At 40.2% G+C, this 19436-nt stretch overlaps 2 protein-coding genes and 1 non-coding gene across 6 annotated transcripts in view; all 3 read left to right on the top strand.

Moving 5' to 3' along the window:
- The first annotated feature begins 755 nt into the window (after positions 1-755).
- ZNF770 (zinc finger protein 770) lies at positions 756-18327 on the top strand. 4 transcript variants are annotated; one of them, XM_060419042.1, is made up of 2 exons: positions 756-893; positions 18071-18327. In XM_060419042.1, the coding sequence occupies exons 1-2, from the start codon at positions 761-763 to the stop codon at positions 18325-18327; spliced, it is 390 nt and encodes a 129-aa protein (XP_060275025.1). In that variant the 5' UTR covers positions 756-760. The 4 variants fall into 4 exon arrangements, with proteins under 4 accessions (XP_060275025.1, XP_004023309.3, XP_042108173.1 ...); XM_004023260.5 differs by lacking the exon at positions 18071-18327 and adding an exon at positions 5047-9961 and having other exon boundaries at positions 796-893; XM_042252239.2 differs by lacking the exon at positions 18071-18327 and adding an exon at positions 5047-9961 and having other exon boundaries at positions 796-921.
- On the top strand, positions 17337-17409 carry TRNAS-GGA (transfer RNA serine (anticodon GGA)). Its single transcript has one exon. It is a non-coding gene; the product is annotated as a tRNA-Ser (tRNA).
- The window catches only part of AQR (aquarius intron-binding spliceosomal factor), an 81714-nt gene continuing 80552 nt past the window's right edge, over positions 18275-19436 (top strand). Inside the window, exon 1 of the mRNA XM_027971654.2 lies at positions 18275-18549. Within this exon, the coding sequence (XP_027827455.2) occupies positions 18475-18549 (75 nt within the window). The 5' untranslated portion in view covers positions 18275-18474. The remainder of the gene's footprint in view (positions 18550-19436) is intronic.

The raw sequence follows: 19436 nt of genomic DNA, 5'->3' as shown, positions 1-19436 counted from the left end.
CAGTACCGAATTAAAAGGACTACCTGTGTTCAAATCCCACTGCCATCGTTTATCAGCTGTGCGAAATTCAGCTCCTTAACGTCTGGGTCTCATTTTCCTCATTTTACAATGAGATACTTTAATTCATATAGTTGTTGTATTAAAATGAAAATAGTAACTAATAAACGATAATAGTTATTAGGGGGGTTATTATGCACTGGGCATTCCACTGAGCACTTTACATCCATTTCATCTGTCAAATCTGAAGAAACTAACACTCTGAGCACAGATCTTCGTACATTGCAGACGACCCGAAACACACTGAAGGAATGCTCAAATAAGCTAAAAGAGCCCGCTGCTAGCAGGATGTTAGCAGAGCCGAGAGTGAAGCCCAGGTCCCTGACTCCTGCGCTGTAGTCTGACGTGCAGAGTACCCAGGACAGTGAAGGCACAGAAAGTTCTGATACGTGGCGTTTTATCACCGGCCCTTTTCTCTCGCATTATAGAGGACTAGAAGAGTGGGCTTTGAACACGGGCTCACCAGCTTCCAGTAGAGCCTTGAGCCCACCGGTCAAGGCTGTGTGGTTTTCCTAGTCAAGCACTGAGCTGAAACGGAAAATACACCCTTCTTAACTCTTCTCTTCCCCCCATAATTGCAGTGCCGGGTAAGCAGCACCAGCGTTGGAAACATCGCTGGAGCCGCATTTCACACTGAACACTTCCAGGAAAGCCTAAGCGACTGCGGCCCTGGGCTGGTGGGGAGCCTGTTTCCAGTCGGACCATGTCCCGAGGCTCTCCAGAGTCCTGCGCTTGCGCACCCAGCCCTCGCCGCGCCTGCCCGGAGGACGTGCGCACGCTGCCTTTGCGGCTCCTGGCCCCGAGATGCGCGGCTCCCGGGCCCGTGCCAGCTGCAGGTGCGTGAGGAAGATTTCAGGAATTCAGGTGTGAGGTGGAGCGACCCACGGGAAAGGTCGGGCCTGCCTCAGTCCCTTCAAGGTGCCCGGGGACCCAGAACGGGGGAGCCAGGAACTCAGCTCATTTTATTTTCTCGTTTCCCCAACTCCTGACTTCGTCTCCTGGGGAGCAGGAATCTCTGAATGGAAAAATGCAAAAAGCATACTTTCCCGTGCAGTGAATCGTATCACATGTGGCATTCCCTCCCTCCGCCCCACCGTGGCCAAAGCAGTTTTCACCCTTGCCTTGCCTTTCCTGCTGTGGGGTTTTGCAGTCTTTGGACTTTCGTTCGACTCCTAGGTGCTTACTGGTTGTGGATGATGAAGGCGAGGGTCAGTTGTGAGGGCCCTGTGTCCTGTGCAACCCCCCACCTCACCCCCCAGGAGGAAGAGGTGATGGTTCAAGGGCAAGAGAGAGTGGCCCAAGGGAAGTAGAGCAGAAGCTACCAAGAGGGAAAGGACGTGATAAATGTCGCCAAAGATTATTCCCTAACTGAAAGTTCTCTAAGTTTTTCTCAGTTCTTGTGTTTCTTGCTCAATGATTTTTATGATGTCCTCACTTCCTTTTAATGGTGTTGTTCGAGACTGGAAAGCCAGTAGGCTTTCAGCCTTAAATTTTCGTTGGAATTTTTTGAGATCAGTTTTTTCAGTCTTCCAACTGTAAGAGTATTTTGCTATTGTCAGGATAATCTTGGGATTGAACCATTGAGATTTGCCGTTTTTTATTTTTACTTGAGCCTAGGAAAAATTACACAGTGTTGGTTTGTTTTTTAAAATATTATCGACCAAAAAAAAAAAAAAATCAGTTGAGAGCACAAGATCCAGTTGAAGTGGGATTTGGAGTTCTATCAAATTAACGTGCATGTGCTTAAGTACACGTGGGACTGCACTTGGAGCTTGGGGATCCCTGAGCTGTCACTTATAAATAGCAGATGAGATCACTGCTTGCCACCAATGATTCTAACAATATAGAGCTTCCAGTCAGTGCTTTCCCACATGGCGTGGATGCAAGTGACAATAGTATCCAGCCTTAGGGCTAGTGTTGGATGATAATCCATGGTCTCCTTTTGGCACGGTAACTATAGGTAGTCAATTCCTGTTATAATCAGAAATGGTTGCCATGTGTGTAGTTCTAGTGTGGCATTTTTTGCCAGTGTTCCAAAGAGACTATTAAAGGAAAGAAGAAATACACAATAGGAGTGGAGGAACCTGGCTTCAGGCCAAAATACTTCGTGTGATCATTCAGGCCCAACGGTAGACAATTGCATGGCCTTGCCTGGCTGGCCTCATCAGGGGAAGCTGCTCTGGCAACACTGGACTTGTGCATGGCCAGTGCACTGCAGTTTTGTGGAGGGAATTACAGTCGAGGATGCACCAGTTCCTTCCCACTAGCCATGCTCATATTCTTCTGCATTCCTGGTTCAGGTACCTCCATTCTGAGGCCCAGCTACTTCCCAATTGTCTCCACCAATACCTCCCTTATTGCAAAGGGAGGGAATGTGGACGGGGTACCATTGACTGAGATACTTTTGTCCATTTTGACTCAGGATCTTTCTACTTATAGCCCTTCCTTCCTCCTCCCCTGGCTCACAGGTCCATAAAGAGCCAGTAGCCTTTTTTTCCAGCCTCCTCCCCTGGGATATGACTGTGTGCACTCTTCTGTTTAATTGACCACTGGGTGACCAGTACTTTTTTAGCCTCTTGTTTGCACTGTTGCATAAGTGAATAAAGATTTGCTAATTACTTGCAGTTTGGCTCATTGTCCTAATTGACACCTCAATACCTGATTACTTGACAGGAATTAAATAAATTGCCAAATTTGGGGCAATTCACCTAATTGCAATCTTCATAACTGCTGCTATGTTAGCACTTGAGGGATTTGGAGGCTGTTCACCTGTAATTTCTCTAACTCAGTGTTGTGAAAATGCATACTAATAGTATCAACAGCTGATTATTGCTAACATGGATATCTGGGTTATAGTGTGTATTTTATAAATTAATAGAGTGGCTTGCAGTCAGACTATTTTGTGTGCCGTATTACCTTTGACCTCTAATTAAATTTTTTGATAATATTTTGGGGTTATTTGGGTCAACTGAAGAAAATTAGTAATCCTTAGAAATTCCTGTCTTGTCCTATGGGCCTCAGTCTTACCTAATGGATTACTTGGCCACTTTTGGATAAAGTGATTGATTTGTTGTGGGTTCCTCTGTTTCCTGTGTGAAGAAATATGCAAGAGAACAGGTTTCACAAAGTTTATCTCTACCTATAGAAGTTTCACAAAACACTGTCCTTACCATATGTTATGCAATCTGATATTTTCTAATCTATTTTATTAAACAAAAATGCAGATCATGACCCATTAAATTTATTTCACAATCCATTAATGGATAGTGACTTGGAGATTGAAGGACACTATGATAAAACAACTAGTAGAAGATAATTTGCTCAATAAATGATTTTTTTCCTATTTTTAAATCAGATTGCTGAAGAGCACTACAGTAAGTGTGTTTGAGATTTTGTGTTTAAGGTGTTTTCTAGACATCTTAAACACAAAAACAGTAATAGCACACAGCACATATGCTGGATTGTCACTGAAAATGAAAGTGAAAGTTGCTTGGTCGTGTCGGACCCTTTGTGACCCCATGGGCTGTAGCCCACCAAGCTCCTCTGTCCATGGAATTCTCCAGCCAAAAATACTGGAGTGGGGTGCTATTCCCTTCTCCAGGGGATCTTCCCAACCCTAGGATCAAACCCAAGTCTCCTGCATTGCAGGCAGATTCTTTACTGTCTGAGCCACCAGGGAAGCTCAGATATTCACTAAATCAGCTGACAAAAAAAACGGGGAGTCTCCTGTAGGTTTATCAACTCTCTTATCTCTCAACTAGAAGATACACTTTTTGGGTGAGAGAGCTAGAACACCTTTTTTTAAATCTCTGGCTTCCTTATTTAAAGAAAAGGGATCCATAGAAGGATGAGAAAAAATTGGCTTTTCAGATAGAATATATGGTATAAAATGGTTGTGAAAGTTCCTCATAAGCTTTTGCGTGTGTCCCATAGAGGCATATTAGGGAAAGTGTTTTTGTCTTTTTAATAACTCTTAAGACCAAAATGACCTTTAATTATATTGCCTGAAAGTGTATTGTACTCAACCTGCAATTACTGAGCCATAGATAAATATGTAAGTAGCCACTGTGTCAACCTTATTGCCTCTATACTTGTCTTTCAGGACTTCTACAACAAAGTGGAAAGAAATAAAAAGAACTATACATTTAGTCTGTTTACCTCTTAGTTAGAAACCCTAAAAATACTAAGTAGATTAAGTTTTTAAGTTTGCTTAGTGTTGAGCTAAATAATACCTTACATTCATATACTGCTTTAGTTTTCTAGCACCATCAGATGCATCATCTCCATTGATTCTCACGACACCATGATGTGGTAGGCAGGCCAGTCATCACTTTCCCTGACTTAGAGCTGAGGAGTCTGTATATTTCCTTCTCCTTGCCACCAAGATCATATGGTAGCAAATCCAGGACTAAAATTCAGGTTTCCTGGAACATTTTCTTCCAGTTGTCTGTATCTTTGTTGGTCCAAAGAAGTAACTTAGAGTAAATATTACTAACGATGTGACTAAGAATTTTGATAACTGAAACATTCCATTCTCAGATCATATCCAAGGAGTGTTATAATTGAATGCAGATATGTCTTGTCTTGTTTTTACTATTATATTTCTTTTAGTTTTTACCTTTCTAGTCCAATTTTTGAAAATGGCAAATCTACTTAATAGTGAACTAAGAAAATTGGAATTAAAAGGTCTAATTAATGTTAAGAAATCCAACTCAGTCTCTTTAATATATCTTAACTAATTAGAAATACAGCTTAAAATTATATACATTTTTAAGTATTTCTTTTGAAGACTCCTTGTTTCTCTATATGTGTGAAATTAGTTTAATGATTCTAAAGTATCTAAAATGGTTATTAACTTACTGTTAAACACAGGAAAAGTTGAGGCTCCCTATTTCCTTTAATATCTTTAGCCAAAGGACATTTTAAATTATTTCTTCTCACATGAATAAGTAATTTTAAAATTAATACATTTTTATTTTTAATTTTTAGACATCTGTGGAGTTTAAGAACACTATGGAGCTCATCAGAGTATATCACTGAAGAATATGATGGCTGAAAACAATTTTAAAATGCTAAAGATTCAGCAATGTGTAGCAGCCAATAAGCTACCTAGAAACAGGCCATATATATGCAATATTTGCTTCAAGCATTTTGAAACACCATCAAAATTAGCTAGGCATTATCTCATTCACACTGGTCAGAAGCCATTTGAATGTGATGTGTGTCATAAAACCTTTAGGCAACTAGTTCACCTGGAAAGACATCAACTAACTCATAATCTGCCTTTTAAATGTAGTATTTGTCAACGCCACTTTAAGAATCTGAAGACATTTGTGAAGCACCAACAGCTTCACGATGAAACGTACCAGAATGATGTTAAACAGGTCAGAAGATTGTTGGAGGCCAAGCAAGAAAAGCCAGTGTATGGAATGTATCATACTTTTACCCCAGAGGAGAGATGGGCATTACACCCATGCTCCAAGTCTGATCCTACATACAGCTCTTCAAAGAAAAAAAAGGATATTCATGCATGTACAATCTGTGGCAAGATGTTTCCATCACAATCAAAACTTGATAGGCATGCTCTAATTCATACTGGTCAGAGGCCTTTTAAATGTGTCCTGTGCAGTAAGTCTTTTCGACAGTCAACTCACTTAAAAATCCACCAACTCACACATTCAGAAGAAAGACCTTTTCAGTGTTGTTTTTGTCAAAAAGGATTTAAGATTCAAAGCAAACTTCTGAAGCATAAACAAATCCATACCAGGAATAAGACTTTTCAGACTCTTTCATTAAAGGTGAAGAGTTCAGAATCATGCTCCCTGCCTAATAAATTAAATGCAAAGCAGGATGGCTTTGAAAATGGTAATATAGGTGAATCTGAAGAGAATAATCAACTTGATGTCCACTCTGTTTATATTGTCCCTTTTCAATGTCCCGAGTGTGAAGAATGTTTTGAATCAGAGCAGATTCTCAATGGACACAAGTGTTTTCCTGCCAGAAGTGGCAAAATTCCAAGCAAGCTCAAAAGCAGCTACAACTATAAAACCATTGTTAAAAAAATCTTGGCTAAGCTTAAACGTGCTGGGGGTAAGAAATTAGATAATTTTCGATCTGATAAAGTATTTAAAAACACTCTCATGAAAAATCGTGATCTTATTTCTGGTGAGCAGAGGCCTGAACAAACCCAGAGAACATGTCTGAGTTCTCTTGGCAAGCATGGAACATATAAGACAGTTGGCAATAAAAAGAAAACATTGACTTTGCCATTTTCTTGGCAAAAGCACTGCCAGAGCCAAAATATGGGGAAAAATGTAAAAGGTATTCTCACACCAGAAAACATGTTAACTATGGATAATCCTGTGCATAAAAAAGACATATCTATCTATGGTTCATCAGGTGAGGAATTCTTTGAAAACTGTCAAGTGCTCCAATGTGGCTTTTCAGTTCCAAGTGGAAACATACATACTGGACATAAGACGTGTCCTTGTGACAAATGTGAGAAAGTGTTTCCTTCTGTTTCTAAACTACAAAGACACTATTTAATTCATACTGGACAGAGGCCTTTCAGCTGTAATGTTTGTGGGAAATCTTTTAGACAGTCAGCTCACTTGAAAAGACACAAACTAACTCATAATGATAAGCTTCCCTATAGAAAATCTCTTTGCCAAGTAGAATTGGAAAATTTTAACAAACTTTTCATTCACCAGGGTGATAATGTTAGCTACAGTGCTTCCCAACAATGTCAGACTCTTGGTTTTCAAAAATACAAGGTCTCAGAGTCAGGTCAAATGTCAGAAATAAAAGTTAAGGCAGAATCAGAGGATTTCATTCTTGGTGCCCCCTGTAGGAACAGAGAGCCCTGTCTCTCTAGCACACTTCTGGAATCAGAGCAGAGCCAACATAGTCATTATTGTAGTTATTCAGGGCGTGCCGAGAGGAATGATGGCCTTCTTTACCAATGCAGTGTTTGTTCTAAAAGTTTTAGATCCCCATCTAAACTGGAAAGACACTATCTAATTCATGCAGGGCAGAAACCATTTGAATGCTCAGTTTGTGGCAAAACATTCAGACAGGCTCCTCACTGGAAGAGACATCAACTTACTCACTTTAAGGAATGACCACAAGAGAAAATGGGTATCCTAAATTCAGTTACGAAACTGACAGAACCACTGATACGTTTGTCGTGTCTCTGGTGACCTTGTTCTTCAGCCTGAATTTAAAATGTGTTTTTATCAAAAGGCCTGAATTAGATTGAATTAATTCATAAGCAGTTGCTTGTCCTTCATACTAAGAGGTAAGATACATAGACATTTAATACAGTGTTTTAGGAGCAGCCAAATTAATTTTTAGAAAAATTTGATATCATAAAGTAAGCATTTATTTTAACATATAACTTTGGCTGTATTGAAAATGTTATAAATCCATCATGGTACAAATAATTCAGCCTCATTTTTGAAGGAATTATTCCGTAAGACATATGATCTCCTTTTATATATACTCAAAAGACAGGCAAAAGTTGATTTTTGGCTGCAGCAGATAGCATGACTAGATTTCATTTCTTTCATAGATTTTAGGTCTATGGTTCAAATTCCATTGGAAAATTTTTTCTTACAAGCTAAAAAATATAAAGTCAATAAAAGTGAAGGTAGATGAGAAGATAATAACAGTATTTTCATTGGTCTTTTCCAAGGTATTGATTCTTAGGACTCTGGTAACCTCACCTCCTGTTCTACAGGAGATTGGTTTTTTGTTGGTTTTTTTTTTTTTTTTTTTTTTTTCCCTGCTCAGCCTGCTGTTTTTCCCTCCAAAATTTAAAAGAAAGAAAGAGTCTAGTATGTACCTCTGTACATTTACCATGTTTACGCATTAAATATAGTGTTCAAGTGCCATAATCTTTTTGTTGATGTGAATGCAGTGTCACCTTTTCAGAGGAATGAATGTAATTCATCTACATGCTTTTTCATAATTGATAGCAGTAGACTTAAGGCTCACTTGCAGATTCCATCACCACAAGACTTTTACTTTTACTTTAGTAAACTTTCTTTTAATAACTTTAATTGAGTGATTCTATGACAACTAAATCTGTTAAATTTAATCAAATGGCAGTGACTACATCTAGTTTTTATTCCTGTTTTTTTGCAAGGTTCTAATGCTAAAGTGTTATTTTGATCATTAGTGAATTGTTATTTTAATTTATAAAGTAATCGTATAGAAATAACATCTTTATGGAATTGAGAGTGTCATTCTAAACAGTTCTGTCATGATTTGGGAAATATTTAATCAAACTGTAAAAGAGTTATAATCACACATTGTCCTTCATATTTGCCATTTTAAATAAAAAATCCTTCAGTCAGTTCAGTTGCTCTGTTCTGTCCGACTCTTTGCGACCCCATGGACTGCAGCACTCCAGGCTTCCCTGTCAATCACCAACTCCTGGAGCTTGCTCAGACTTATGTACATTGAGTCAGTGATGCCACCTAACCATCTCATCCTCTGTCATCCCCTTTTCCTCCTGCCTTCAATCTCTTCCAGCATCAGGGACTTTTCCAGTGAGTCAGTTCTCTGCATCAGGTGGCCAAAGTATTGGAGGTTAGGCTTCAGCGTCAGTCCTTCCAAAGAATATTCAGGATTAATTTTCTTTAGGATGAACTGTTTTGATCTCCTTGCAGTCCAAGGGACTCTCAAGAGTCTTCTCCAGCACCACAGTTCAAAACCATCAATTCTTCAGCACTCAGCTTTCTTTATAGTCCCAACTCACATCCATACATGACTACTGGAAAAACGGTAGCTCTGACTAGTTGGACTTTTGTTGGTAAAGTAATGCCTCTGCTTTTTAATATGCTGTCTAGGTTGGTCATAGCTTTTCTTCCAAGGAGCAAGCGTCTTTTAATTTCAGGGCTGCAGTCACCATCTGCAGTGATTTTGGAACCCCCAAAATAACATCTCACTGTTTCCATATCTATTTTCCATGAAGCTAACCTAAAAATCCTTAAGAATGACCCTTCCTAGTAATAAGAAAATAGCCATAATCTTCCTAAGGTGAAAAGAACGGGTGGGTATTTATCCTATCATACTCAGATATACTTGGTGGCAAGCCCTCCATTAAAATGGACACGTGAACAATTTTACATCCCACTGTAAGAACTGTCTTTGTGAGGTGGGGAGGAAAAGTTGGTCTGCTGTTTTTTACAAGTGAATTTTGAGAAACTTGGGTTTAATTCACAGAGGTTAAACATAACAGTACAGATCCCAACAATTTACAAACAGAGGAGAGTCATGTTTTAAAGAGTAATTTCTTTTTTCCTGAGATAATGTTCCTCAAGTGCAAGCAAGATGCTGGTTTATAGAATTTGCTTTACACAAGAACATTTCTGTTAAGTAAAAGCAAAGGACAACTAGTTCATATTTTCCAAGAATAAAAGTTCAAGGTTTTTTCTTTAATATGTCTGAAATTATCTATTTGGGGATTTTCCTAAGCTATTTATATAATTTTATTTGAACTTGATGATTTATATACTCCTTTTCCAGCCCTGACAGAGAATCCTAACAGTGTTGTGTTTGTATGATTATTAGATTTTGTTTGCCCATGTGATACTACTATACATTTTTTATCTTTTTGGCCCACGCCTTTTAAAGCTGTTTCATATTGAAAGTTGGAATATTGTAAAAATTTTGTCAAAGATGTACTGTAGTGCTATTTGAAGTACCTGTAATGAAACACTTTTATTATCACTACACTCTTCTTGTGGAAACTTTATAGGAGTGAAAATAAACTGTATACATCGTGATAAGATTAAACATTAGATGTTAAATGATCTGCTGCATGCTCAAACTTATTATTGTTGAATCAATTACTTCAGTTTTCTGAAAAAAATAAAGTTTTAAATATCTTTAAACAAAAGTAGAAGAAATTTTCATTTGGACAGGAGCAGGCTGTAGCATGATTATTTACTGAGATAGTTTGACTGAGTTAGTGGAATTATTGTTTTATACTGCCATAGGGCCTATTAGGGGCTTCCCTGGTGGCACAGTGGTAAAGAATCACCCTGCCAATGCAGGAAATGTAAAAGACATGGGTTTGATCCCTGGGTTAGGAAGATCCCCTGGAGTAGTAAATGACAACCCACTCCAGTATCCTTCACTGGAAGATTCCATGGACAGAGGAGCCTGGAAGGCTACAGTTCATGGGGTCACAGATGTGACTGAGCACACACATGGGGCCTATTAGGAGAAAATGTATGTGGAATGAAAGATGATGATTCTTGAAAAATTCAAATTTTGGAATATTTTTAAAATGTCAATTATACAGTTTGGACTTTTTAAGGGAAAATCATATAGAATAGAAACAAGGTACCGATAGGCAAACACTCCAGGGCCCACTCCAATCTACCTTTTCCACTGAACTTTCTAACATAGTTAATTGTTTGCTTCCTTCTTCATAATAAGTTGCTTTGATAGCTTCTTATCACTTGCAAAAGGATATGTTAACTCCCTTGCAAGTCACATGATATGCTTGTCCATTTATCCTCCTCATTGGCCTCCCTCTCCAGATTTTTACTGAAGAAACAAAGTTATTTCCTCCAATACATATTCTTGTTATTCCTGATTCCATCTTACTACGTAAGAGCAGTGGCTGCGCAGTGCTGCTGTGGTGAGCAGCTGAGGAGATTACCCCACGTCCAAGATCAGAGAAACCCCAGTAAGACGGTAGGCACTGAGGAAGGCCTCAGAGGGCAAGCAAACTGAAACCGCAATCACAGAAAACTAGCCAATCTTATCACATGGACCACAGCCTTGTCTAGCTCAGTGAAACTATGAGCCATGCTGTGTAGAGCCACCCAGGACAGACCGGTCATGGTGGAGACTTATGACAGGATGTGGTCTGCTGGAGAAGGGAATGGCAAACCACCTCCGTATTCTTGCCTTGAAAACCCCATGAACAATATGAAAAGGCAAAAAGATAGGACACTGAAAGATGAACTCCCCAGGTTGGTAGGTGCCCAATATGCTACTGGAGATCAGTGAAGAAATGACTCCAGGAAGAGTGAAGAGATGGAGCCAAAGCAAAAACAACACCCAGTTGTGGATGTGACTGGTGATGGAAGCAAGGTCCAATGCTGTAAACACCAATATTGCATAGGAACCTGGAATGTTACGTCCATGAATCAAGGCAAATTGGAAGTGGTCAAACAGGAGATGGCAAGTGTGAACGTCAACATTTTAGGAATCAGCTAACTAAAATGGACTGGAATCAGTGAATTTGACTCAGATGACCATTATATTTACTACTGTGGGCAAGAATCCCTTAGAAGAAGTGGAGTAGCCATCATAGTCAACAAGAGTCCGAAATGCAGTACTTGGATTCAGTCTCAAAAATGACAGAATGATCTCTGTTCGTTTCCAAGGCAAACCATTCAATATCACGTAATTCAAGTCTATGCCCCCATCAGTAGTGCTGAAGAAGCTGAAGTTGAATGGTTGTATGAAGACCTACAAGACCTTTTAGAACGAGCACCCAAAAAAGATGTCCTTTTCATTATAGGGGACTGGAATGCCAAAGTAGGAAGTCAAGAAACACCCAGAGTAACAGGCATATTTGGCCTTGGACTACAGAATGAGTACAGCAGGGCAAAGGCTAATAGCGTTTTGCCAAGAGAATGCACTGGTCATAGCAAACACCCTCTTCCAACAACTCAAGAGAAGACTCTACACATGGACATCACCAGATGGGCAATACCAAAATCAGATTTATTATATTCTTTGCAGCCAAAGATGGAGAAGCTCTATACAATCAGCAAAAACAAGATTGGGAGCTGACTGTGACTCAGATCATGAACTCCATATTGCCAAATTCAGACTTGAATTGAAGAAAGTAGGGAAAACTACTAGAGCATTCAGTTATGACCTAAATCCAATCCTTTACGATTATACAGTGGAAGTGAGAAATAGATTTAAGGTACTAGATCTGCTACAGAGTGCCTGATGAACTGGACAGAGGTTCATAACATTGTACAGGAAATAGGGATCAAGACCATCCCCAAGAAAAAGAAATGCAAAAGAGCAAAATGTCTGTGGAAAGAAGAGAAGCGAAAAGCAAAGGAGAAAAGAAAGATACACCCATTTGAATGCAGAGTTCCAAGGGATAGCAAGAAGAGATAAGAAAGCCTCCTTCAGTGATCAATGCAATGAAATAGAGGAAAACAATAGAATGGGAAAGACTAGAGATCTCTTCAAGAAAATGAGAGATACCAAGGGAACATTTCATGCAAAGATGGGCTCGATAAAGGACAGAAATGGTATGGACCCAACAGAAGCAGAAGATATTAAGAAGAGGTGGCAAGAATACACAGAAGAACTGTACAAAAAAGAGCTTCACGACCCAGATAATCATGATGGTGTGATCACTCACCTAGAGTCAGACATCCTGGAATGTGAAGTCAAGTGGGCCTTAGGAAGTATCACTACAAACAAAGCTAGTGAAGGTGGTGGAATTCCAGTTGAGCTATTTCAAATCCTGAAAGATGATGCTGTGAAAGTGCTGCACTCAAAATGCCAGCAAATTTGGAAAACTCAGCAGTGGCCACAGGACTGGAAAAGGTCAGTTTTCATTCCAATCCCAAAGAAAGGCAATGCCAAAGAATGCTCAAACTACCACACAATTGCACTCATCTCACATGCTAGTAAAGTAATGCTTAAAATTCTCCAAGCCAGGCTTCAACAATACCTGAACCATGAGCTTCCAGATGTTCAAGTTGGTTTTAGAAAAGGCAGAGCAACCAGAGATCAAATTGCCAACATTGAAACAGCAAGAGAATTCCAGAAAAACATCTACTTCAGCTTTATTGCTATGCCAAAGCATTTGACTGCGTGGATCTCAACAAACTGTGGAAAATTCTGAAAGAGATGGGAATACCAGACAACCTGACCTGCCTCTTGAGAAATCTGTATGCAGGTCAGGAAGCAACAGTTAGAACTGGACTAGAACAACAGACTGGTTCCAAATAGGAAAAGGAGTATGTAAGGCTGTATATTGTCACCCTGCTTATTTAACTTATATGCAGAGTACATCATGAGAAATGCTGGGCTGGAAGAAGCACAAGCTGTAATCAAGATTGCTGGAAGAAATATCAACTACCTCAGATATGCAGATGACACCACCCTTATGGCAGAAAGTCAAGAAGAACTGAAGAGCCTCTTGATGAAAGTGAAAGTGGAGAGTGAAAAAGTTGGCTTAAAGCTCAACATTCAGAAAACTAAGATCATGGCATCTGGTCCCATCTCTTCATGGCAAATAGATGGGAAACAATGGAAGAGAGTGTCAGACTTTATTTTCTTGGGCTCCAAAATCACTGCAGATGGTGACTGCAGCCCTGAAATTAAAAGACGCTTACTCCTTGGATGAAAAACTATGACCAACCTAGACAGCATATTAAAATGCAGAGAAATTACTTTGCAACAAAAGTCCATCTAGTCAGAGCTATTGTTTTTCCAGTAGTCATGTATGGATGTGAGAGTTGGGACTATAAAGAAAGCTGAGTGCTGAAGAATTGATGGTTTTGAACTGTGGTGTTGGAGAAGACTCTTGAGAGTCCTTTGGACTACAGGGAGATCCAACCAGGCCATTCTAAAGGAGATCAGTCCTGAGTATTCATTGCAAGGACTGATGCTGAAGCCTAAACTCCAATGCTTTGGCCACCTGATGCAAAGTGCCAACTCATTTGATCTGACCTCAAAGACCCTGATGCTGGGAAAGATTGAAGGCAGGAGGAGAAGGGGACGACAGAGCATGAGATGGTTGGATGGCATCACCAACTCAATGGACATGAGTTTGGGTAAACTCCAGGAATTGGTGATGGACAGGGAGGCCTGGCGTGCTGCAGTCCATGGGATCACAAAGAGTCGGACATGACTGAGTGACTGAACTGAACTGATCTTTCCTACATAGTATGAATTTAAATTAGATATAAACTTTCATACTTTATTCAAAGAAGAGATTTAGTTGGGCCAGGTTTAATTTGTTTTTATTCCATCATTAAATTAAAATTAAATGAAGTCTCTCAGTTGGGTCCAACTCTTTGCAACCCCATGGACTGTAGCCTACCAGACTCCTCTGTCCATGGGATTTTCCAGGCAATAGTACTGGAGTGGATTGCCATTTCTTTCTCCAGGGGATCTTCCTGATGCAGGGATCGAACCCAGGTCTCCCACATTGTAGACAGACGCTTTACCATCTGAGCCACCAGGGAAGTCCATCATTATGGAAGGAAACTAAAGTTTAATATGCAGAAATCAGATTTCAATTTATATTATGTAAGATAACCAATGGTAATTGCACACAGTTTTTAGGGGATAGCACCATGGCAATGGCACCCCACTCCAGTACTCTTGCCTGGAGAATCCCATGGATGGAGGAGCCTGGTGGGCTGCAGTCAATGGGGTCGCTAAGAGTCAGACACAACTGAGCGACTTCCCTTTCACTTTTCACTTTCATGCACTGGAGAAGGAAATGGCAACCCATTCCAATGTTCTTGCCTGGAGAATCCAAGGGACGGGGAGCCTGGTGGGCTACCGACTATGGGGTCGCACAGAGTCGGACACGACTGCAGTGACTTAACAGTAACCATGTTTGACGTCTGCATGTCTTTCAGGAATCCTTTATTAGAACTGATGTTGGCTAGGACTGTTTCATGCAGAGTATCTGCTCTTCAGAAGCAGTGAAAGAACACACTTAATTCCTTTCTTGTTGAGGTTTCTCTTATTGTCAGTTAGGAGGGGTTAGAATTTCAGGGCTAACTGCTGGAATTCTATTAGTACTATTCCATTAGAGAAACAGAATTCTATTGGAGGAAAAAAAGAACTAAACTGAAAAAGAAAAGTGGTTCAGTGGTGTTATTAAACAACATGGGACATGTAATATTTTACATCTGTATTGACTAGTTTCTATTCATTCTTTGATGTTTGAACTTAAACACTGCTTCCTCTGGAAGGCTTTTTGATTTACCCTAGCACTGCATTTCCAGTGCTCCCACTGCTTTTTCTTCTTAACTATGTTAATTGTCCCTGTTGATTAGTGGTTTTCAAACTTTAGTGTGCACTGGAATCTTCTAGAGGGCTTGTTAAAAACAGAGATTGATGAGCTGCACCCTCAGAGTTTCTGATTTAGTATTTACACAAGTTATGTTATTGCTGTATTGAAACTACACTTTGAGAACCATTGAGTTAAACTATTGTTAGCAATACATGTTTCTGGAAAGCAAGAGAAGGCATGATTTTGTGTTTTAAAAATATAGTATAAAACAGTATCTGATGTTGTTGCATTCTCAGATGTATACTGAGTATATAAAGAAGGAAATGAATGGAGTCATCATTACAAGCTCTTATATTATCTGTAAATCTCTATTTTCATTTAGAGCCTTTCATTCACTCTTGGAATGAGTTTGCTTTCTAATGTGTTGAGGTCACTCCCTGATGTTTGTCAAAATTGTATCTACCTTTCAACACTCATCATAAAAGCTATTCAGAAAATCTTATTTTACCTTTTGTTTTATAGACTTTATTTGTGATTAAAGTGTAATTAGATACTTTATGTATTCAAAATCTGTTGCATTTAAAATTATGATCATGCAAATCATCTTTAGTTCTAAAAACAAATTTTATACCATAGAAATTAGGAGAAGAAAAGCACTCCATATTTAATTTTCATATTTACAAACACTTTTGTTATCTTTCTCAACTGTTTATTCTCAAACAGGCTATAGATATTACCAAATTCAAATGTTTCAAAAGGGTATAAAATGTAAAATAAGACTTCCCGTGCTCCTGTTCTTCCCTCTCCCAGTACTTTGTCCCTAGAGGCAACTGCATTACCAGTTTCTTGCCTATGGTAATCCAGGCAAGGTTTACTAGAGACACATGTTTAATTTTTGAATGGATTTGGGAGTGGTAGAAGTATGCGTTCAAACTCAATGATAAAACTAGCAATTCAATTTAAAAATTGGGCAAATGATTTGTATAGAGGATTCCACAATCATGAATGGCAAAGAAGCACAGGGACACTCAACATCATTAGTCATTAGGGTAATAGAAATTAAAGTTACAATGAGATATGCCACATAACTATTAAAATGGCAAAAATTAAAAAGACTATACCAAGTGTGGATGAGAAAGAAGTGGAATTGGAACTCTCATACACTGCTGTTGTGAATATAAATAGTACAACTACTTTGGAAAATAGTTTCTTAAAATTTAAGCATACACCTCCCATATGACCCAACTATTCCACTCTGATGTATTTACTTGAGAAAGGGAAACGCATGTCTACATTAAGAATGCTCTTAGTGCATTATTTGGAATAGTCAAGAGCTGGAAACAATTCAAATGCTCATCCATAGATGTGTAGGTTAACAAATAGTGGTATGTCCATAAGACGGAGGAGCCTGGTAGGCTGCAATCCATGGGGTCGCTGAGAGTTGTACACGACTCAGTGACTTCACTTTCACTCTTCACTTTCATGCATTGGAGAAGGAAATGGCAACCCACTCCAGTGTTCTTGCCTGGAGAATCCCAGGGACGGTGAAGCCTGATGGGCTGCCGTCTATGGGGTCGCACAGAATCGGACACGACTGAAGCCACTTGGCAGCAGCAGCAGCAGCCATAAAAAGGAATGAACTATTAATACATGCATCAACATGGATGAATCTCAAAATAATTATGGTGGACTTCCCTGGTGGTACAGTGGATGAGAATCCACCTGCCAATTCAGGGGCCACTGGTTCAGTTCCTGGTCCAGGGAGATTCCACGTGCTCTGGAGCAGCTAAGCCTATGCACCACAACTACTGATCCTATGCTCTAGGGCTTTCCAGTCACAGCTACTGAGCCCAGATGCTGCAACTACTGAAGCTCGTGTGCCTGGAGTCTGTGCTCTGAAACAAGAGAAGCCTCTACAAAGAGAAGCCTGTGCACTGCAAAAAAGAATAGCCTCTGCTTACCACAACTAGGAAAAGCCCAAACACAGCAACAAAGACCCAGCTCAGCCAATAAGATAGATAAATAATAAAAATCATTATGTTGAGTGAAAAAAAGAAAGAAAAATGTACATACTATATTATTTCATATTTGTAAAATTATATTAAAAGTATATTAACCTACAGATGAATATACTTAAGATTAATAGATTATAGATTCATATACATTATATATTAATCTGTAGGTTAATATACTTTCAATAGGATTTTACAAAAATGAAATAATATAGTACATATCTTTTTCTAGGGCTTCCCTGGTGGCTCAGAGGTTAAAGCGTCTGCCTGGAATGCAGGAGACCCAGGTTCAATCCCTGAGTCAGGAAGATCCCCTGAAGAAGGAAATGGCAACCCACTCCAGTACTCTTGCCTGGAGAATCCCATGGAGAGAGGAGCCTGGTAGGCTACAGGCCATGGAGTCGCAAAGAGTCGGACACGACTGAGCGACTTCACTTCACTATCTTTTTCTATAGTGACAGAGGGGTTTTCCGGGTTGCTCAGTGGTAAAGAATCTACCTGCCAGTGCAGGAGATGCTGAGACACACGTTTGATCTCTGGGTCAGGAAGATCCCCTGGAGAAGGAAATGGCAACCCGCTCCAGTATTCTTGCCTGGGAAATCCCATGGACAGAGGAGCCTGGTGGGCTGCAGTCCATGAGGTCGCAAAGAGTCGGACATGACTGAAGCGGCTTAGCACGCATAGTGACAAAAGAACACTTCTACCCAGTGGATGGGTAGAAGAGAGATAAGAATGGATCGCACAGGAGTAGTAGGAAACTTTTAGAGACACTGGATATACTTATTATTATGACTTCGGTAATGGCTTCACAGATGTGTGCCTATGAAAAAAAGATCAAATTTCACACAAAATATGTGCAGTTCATTTTAGACTAATTTATATTTCCATGAGTCTGTTTAAAAAGTTAAAATCAAGCCTTGCCTCCCCGTCTAATTTTTTTTTTCACTACTACTTTTTTTTTTTTTTTTAGGGTTGAAAGAATCCCAAGTCTCCCTCTTCCTCCCCAACGCTAACAAGAAAACCTCCACCAACACCGTCTATCAGGCCACTGAGACATCAATCCAGTCTCGCTGGAGTTTTTCTGTCGGTTTCCCACTAGGGGGCAGAAGCGGAAGAGAGCGAAGCTCTTGCTTCTCTAGCTCAGAGCCGACACCTTGCATGCACTTCCGGCCTTGTTCTGTTCCGCTTCCCGAAGAATGTACAAGCTGCGGTACTCGTTCCCAGTGAGACTGTAAACCTTGAGGATATTCTGCCCCGCAGAATTTTTGCATCTTGGAATTAGGCAGCTGCAATCGCCTCTTCGGGGAAGTTCATCAGATTCACCGCTGCTCGGAGCGGTCCTTTCTTTTCCATTGGAGCGGAGAGAGTGCTGCCATGACAGCCCCTGCTCAGCCCAAGAAAATCGTGGCCCCTACGGTGTCCCAGATCAACGCAGAGTTCGTGACCCAGGTGGGCTAGGGCGAGTCTGGTGTGTGTGAAGGGATGAGGACTCTGAGGCCAGGGGGTGGAATTTTCCTTGGGAAGGGAGCATCCAGGAGGCTCAAATCTTTTTACTAAAGTGTATGTGCTGTGTGCCAGCCACCGTACTAGCTCTTGGGGAAACCATGGTTAAAGAGGCTCTGCCCTGAGGAGTTCACATTCCTGGGGATACAGAAACATGAAAAGAAAGCTTTTATGCTAGAGTTTGTCGCTGGAGCGATGAAGTCGCAGAAGGAACACCCCAGTCTACCTGAGACTGGCAAGATTCCGTAGCAGAGGTGATGCTGAACTGAGTGTTGAAGGAGGGATAGGTTTATTCTTATCCTTAAAGTAACCTCGATCTTTGAGCGGAGCGATGAGAATCAGACAAGAGACTTGCTTCAAATAAATGCGTCTAGGAAGAGCAGTCTCCGACGCTAATGCGTGAATGTTCCTCTAGAACCCGTTACTGTGTTTTATTGTGAACCGCGGTTGGCTTTGAACAGGGAAATAGAAGCCTGGTAGCTCATAGCAACATTCCTAATCCTTATTTGTTGTTTGGGATATTGACTAACAGTGCAAGTAGCTCAAGGTAGAACTTACTACTCACCAACTTCTTTCTTCCCTGTGCCCTGGCTCAGCAGATTTGCCAAGGCAGAAGCATAGGAATCACTTTGCCTCCTTCTTTTCCTAGCCTGCACTTTGCTACATTCTAAATGTCTCTTAAATCTATCTGCTTTCTGTGCCTTAAGCCAGGTTTCCATGGTTTTCTTCCTGAACCTAGGTATCCTAACCTGTGTTCCTGTCTTTCCACTTGCTCTCCTCGAGCTCATTTTTCATAATTGTTGTCAGAGTGATTTTACCCAAGTACAAATCTG

Source organism: Ovis aries, chromosome 7, assembly GCF_016772045.2.
Source record: "Ovis aries strain OAR_USU_Benz2616 breed Rambouillet chromosome 7, ARS-UI_Ramb_v3.0, whole genome shotgun sequence".
Classification (NCBI taxonomy): Eukaryota; Metazoa; Chordata; class Mammalia; order Artiodactyla; family Bovidae; genus Ovis; species Ovis aries.
Note: the sequence above shows the minus strand (reverse complement) of the source record. Positions and strands in the feature narration are given on the sequence as shown.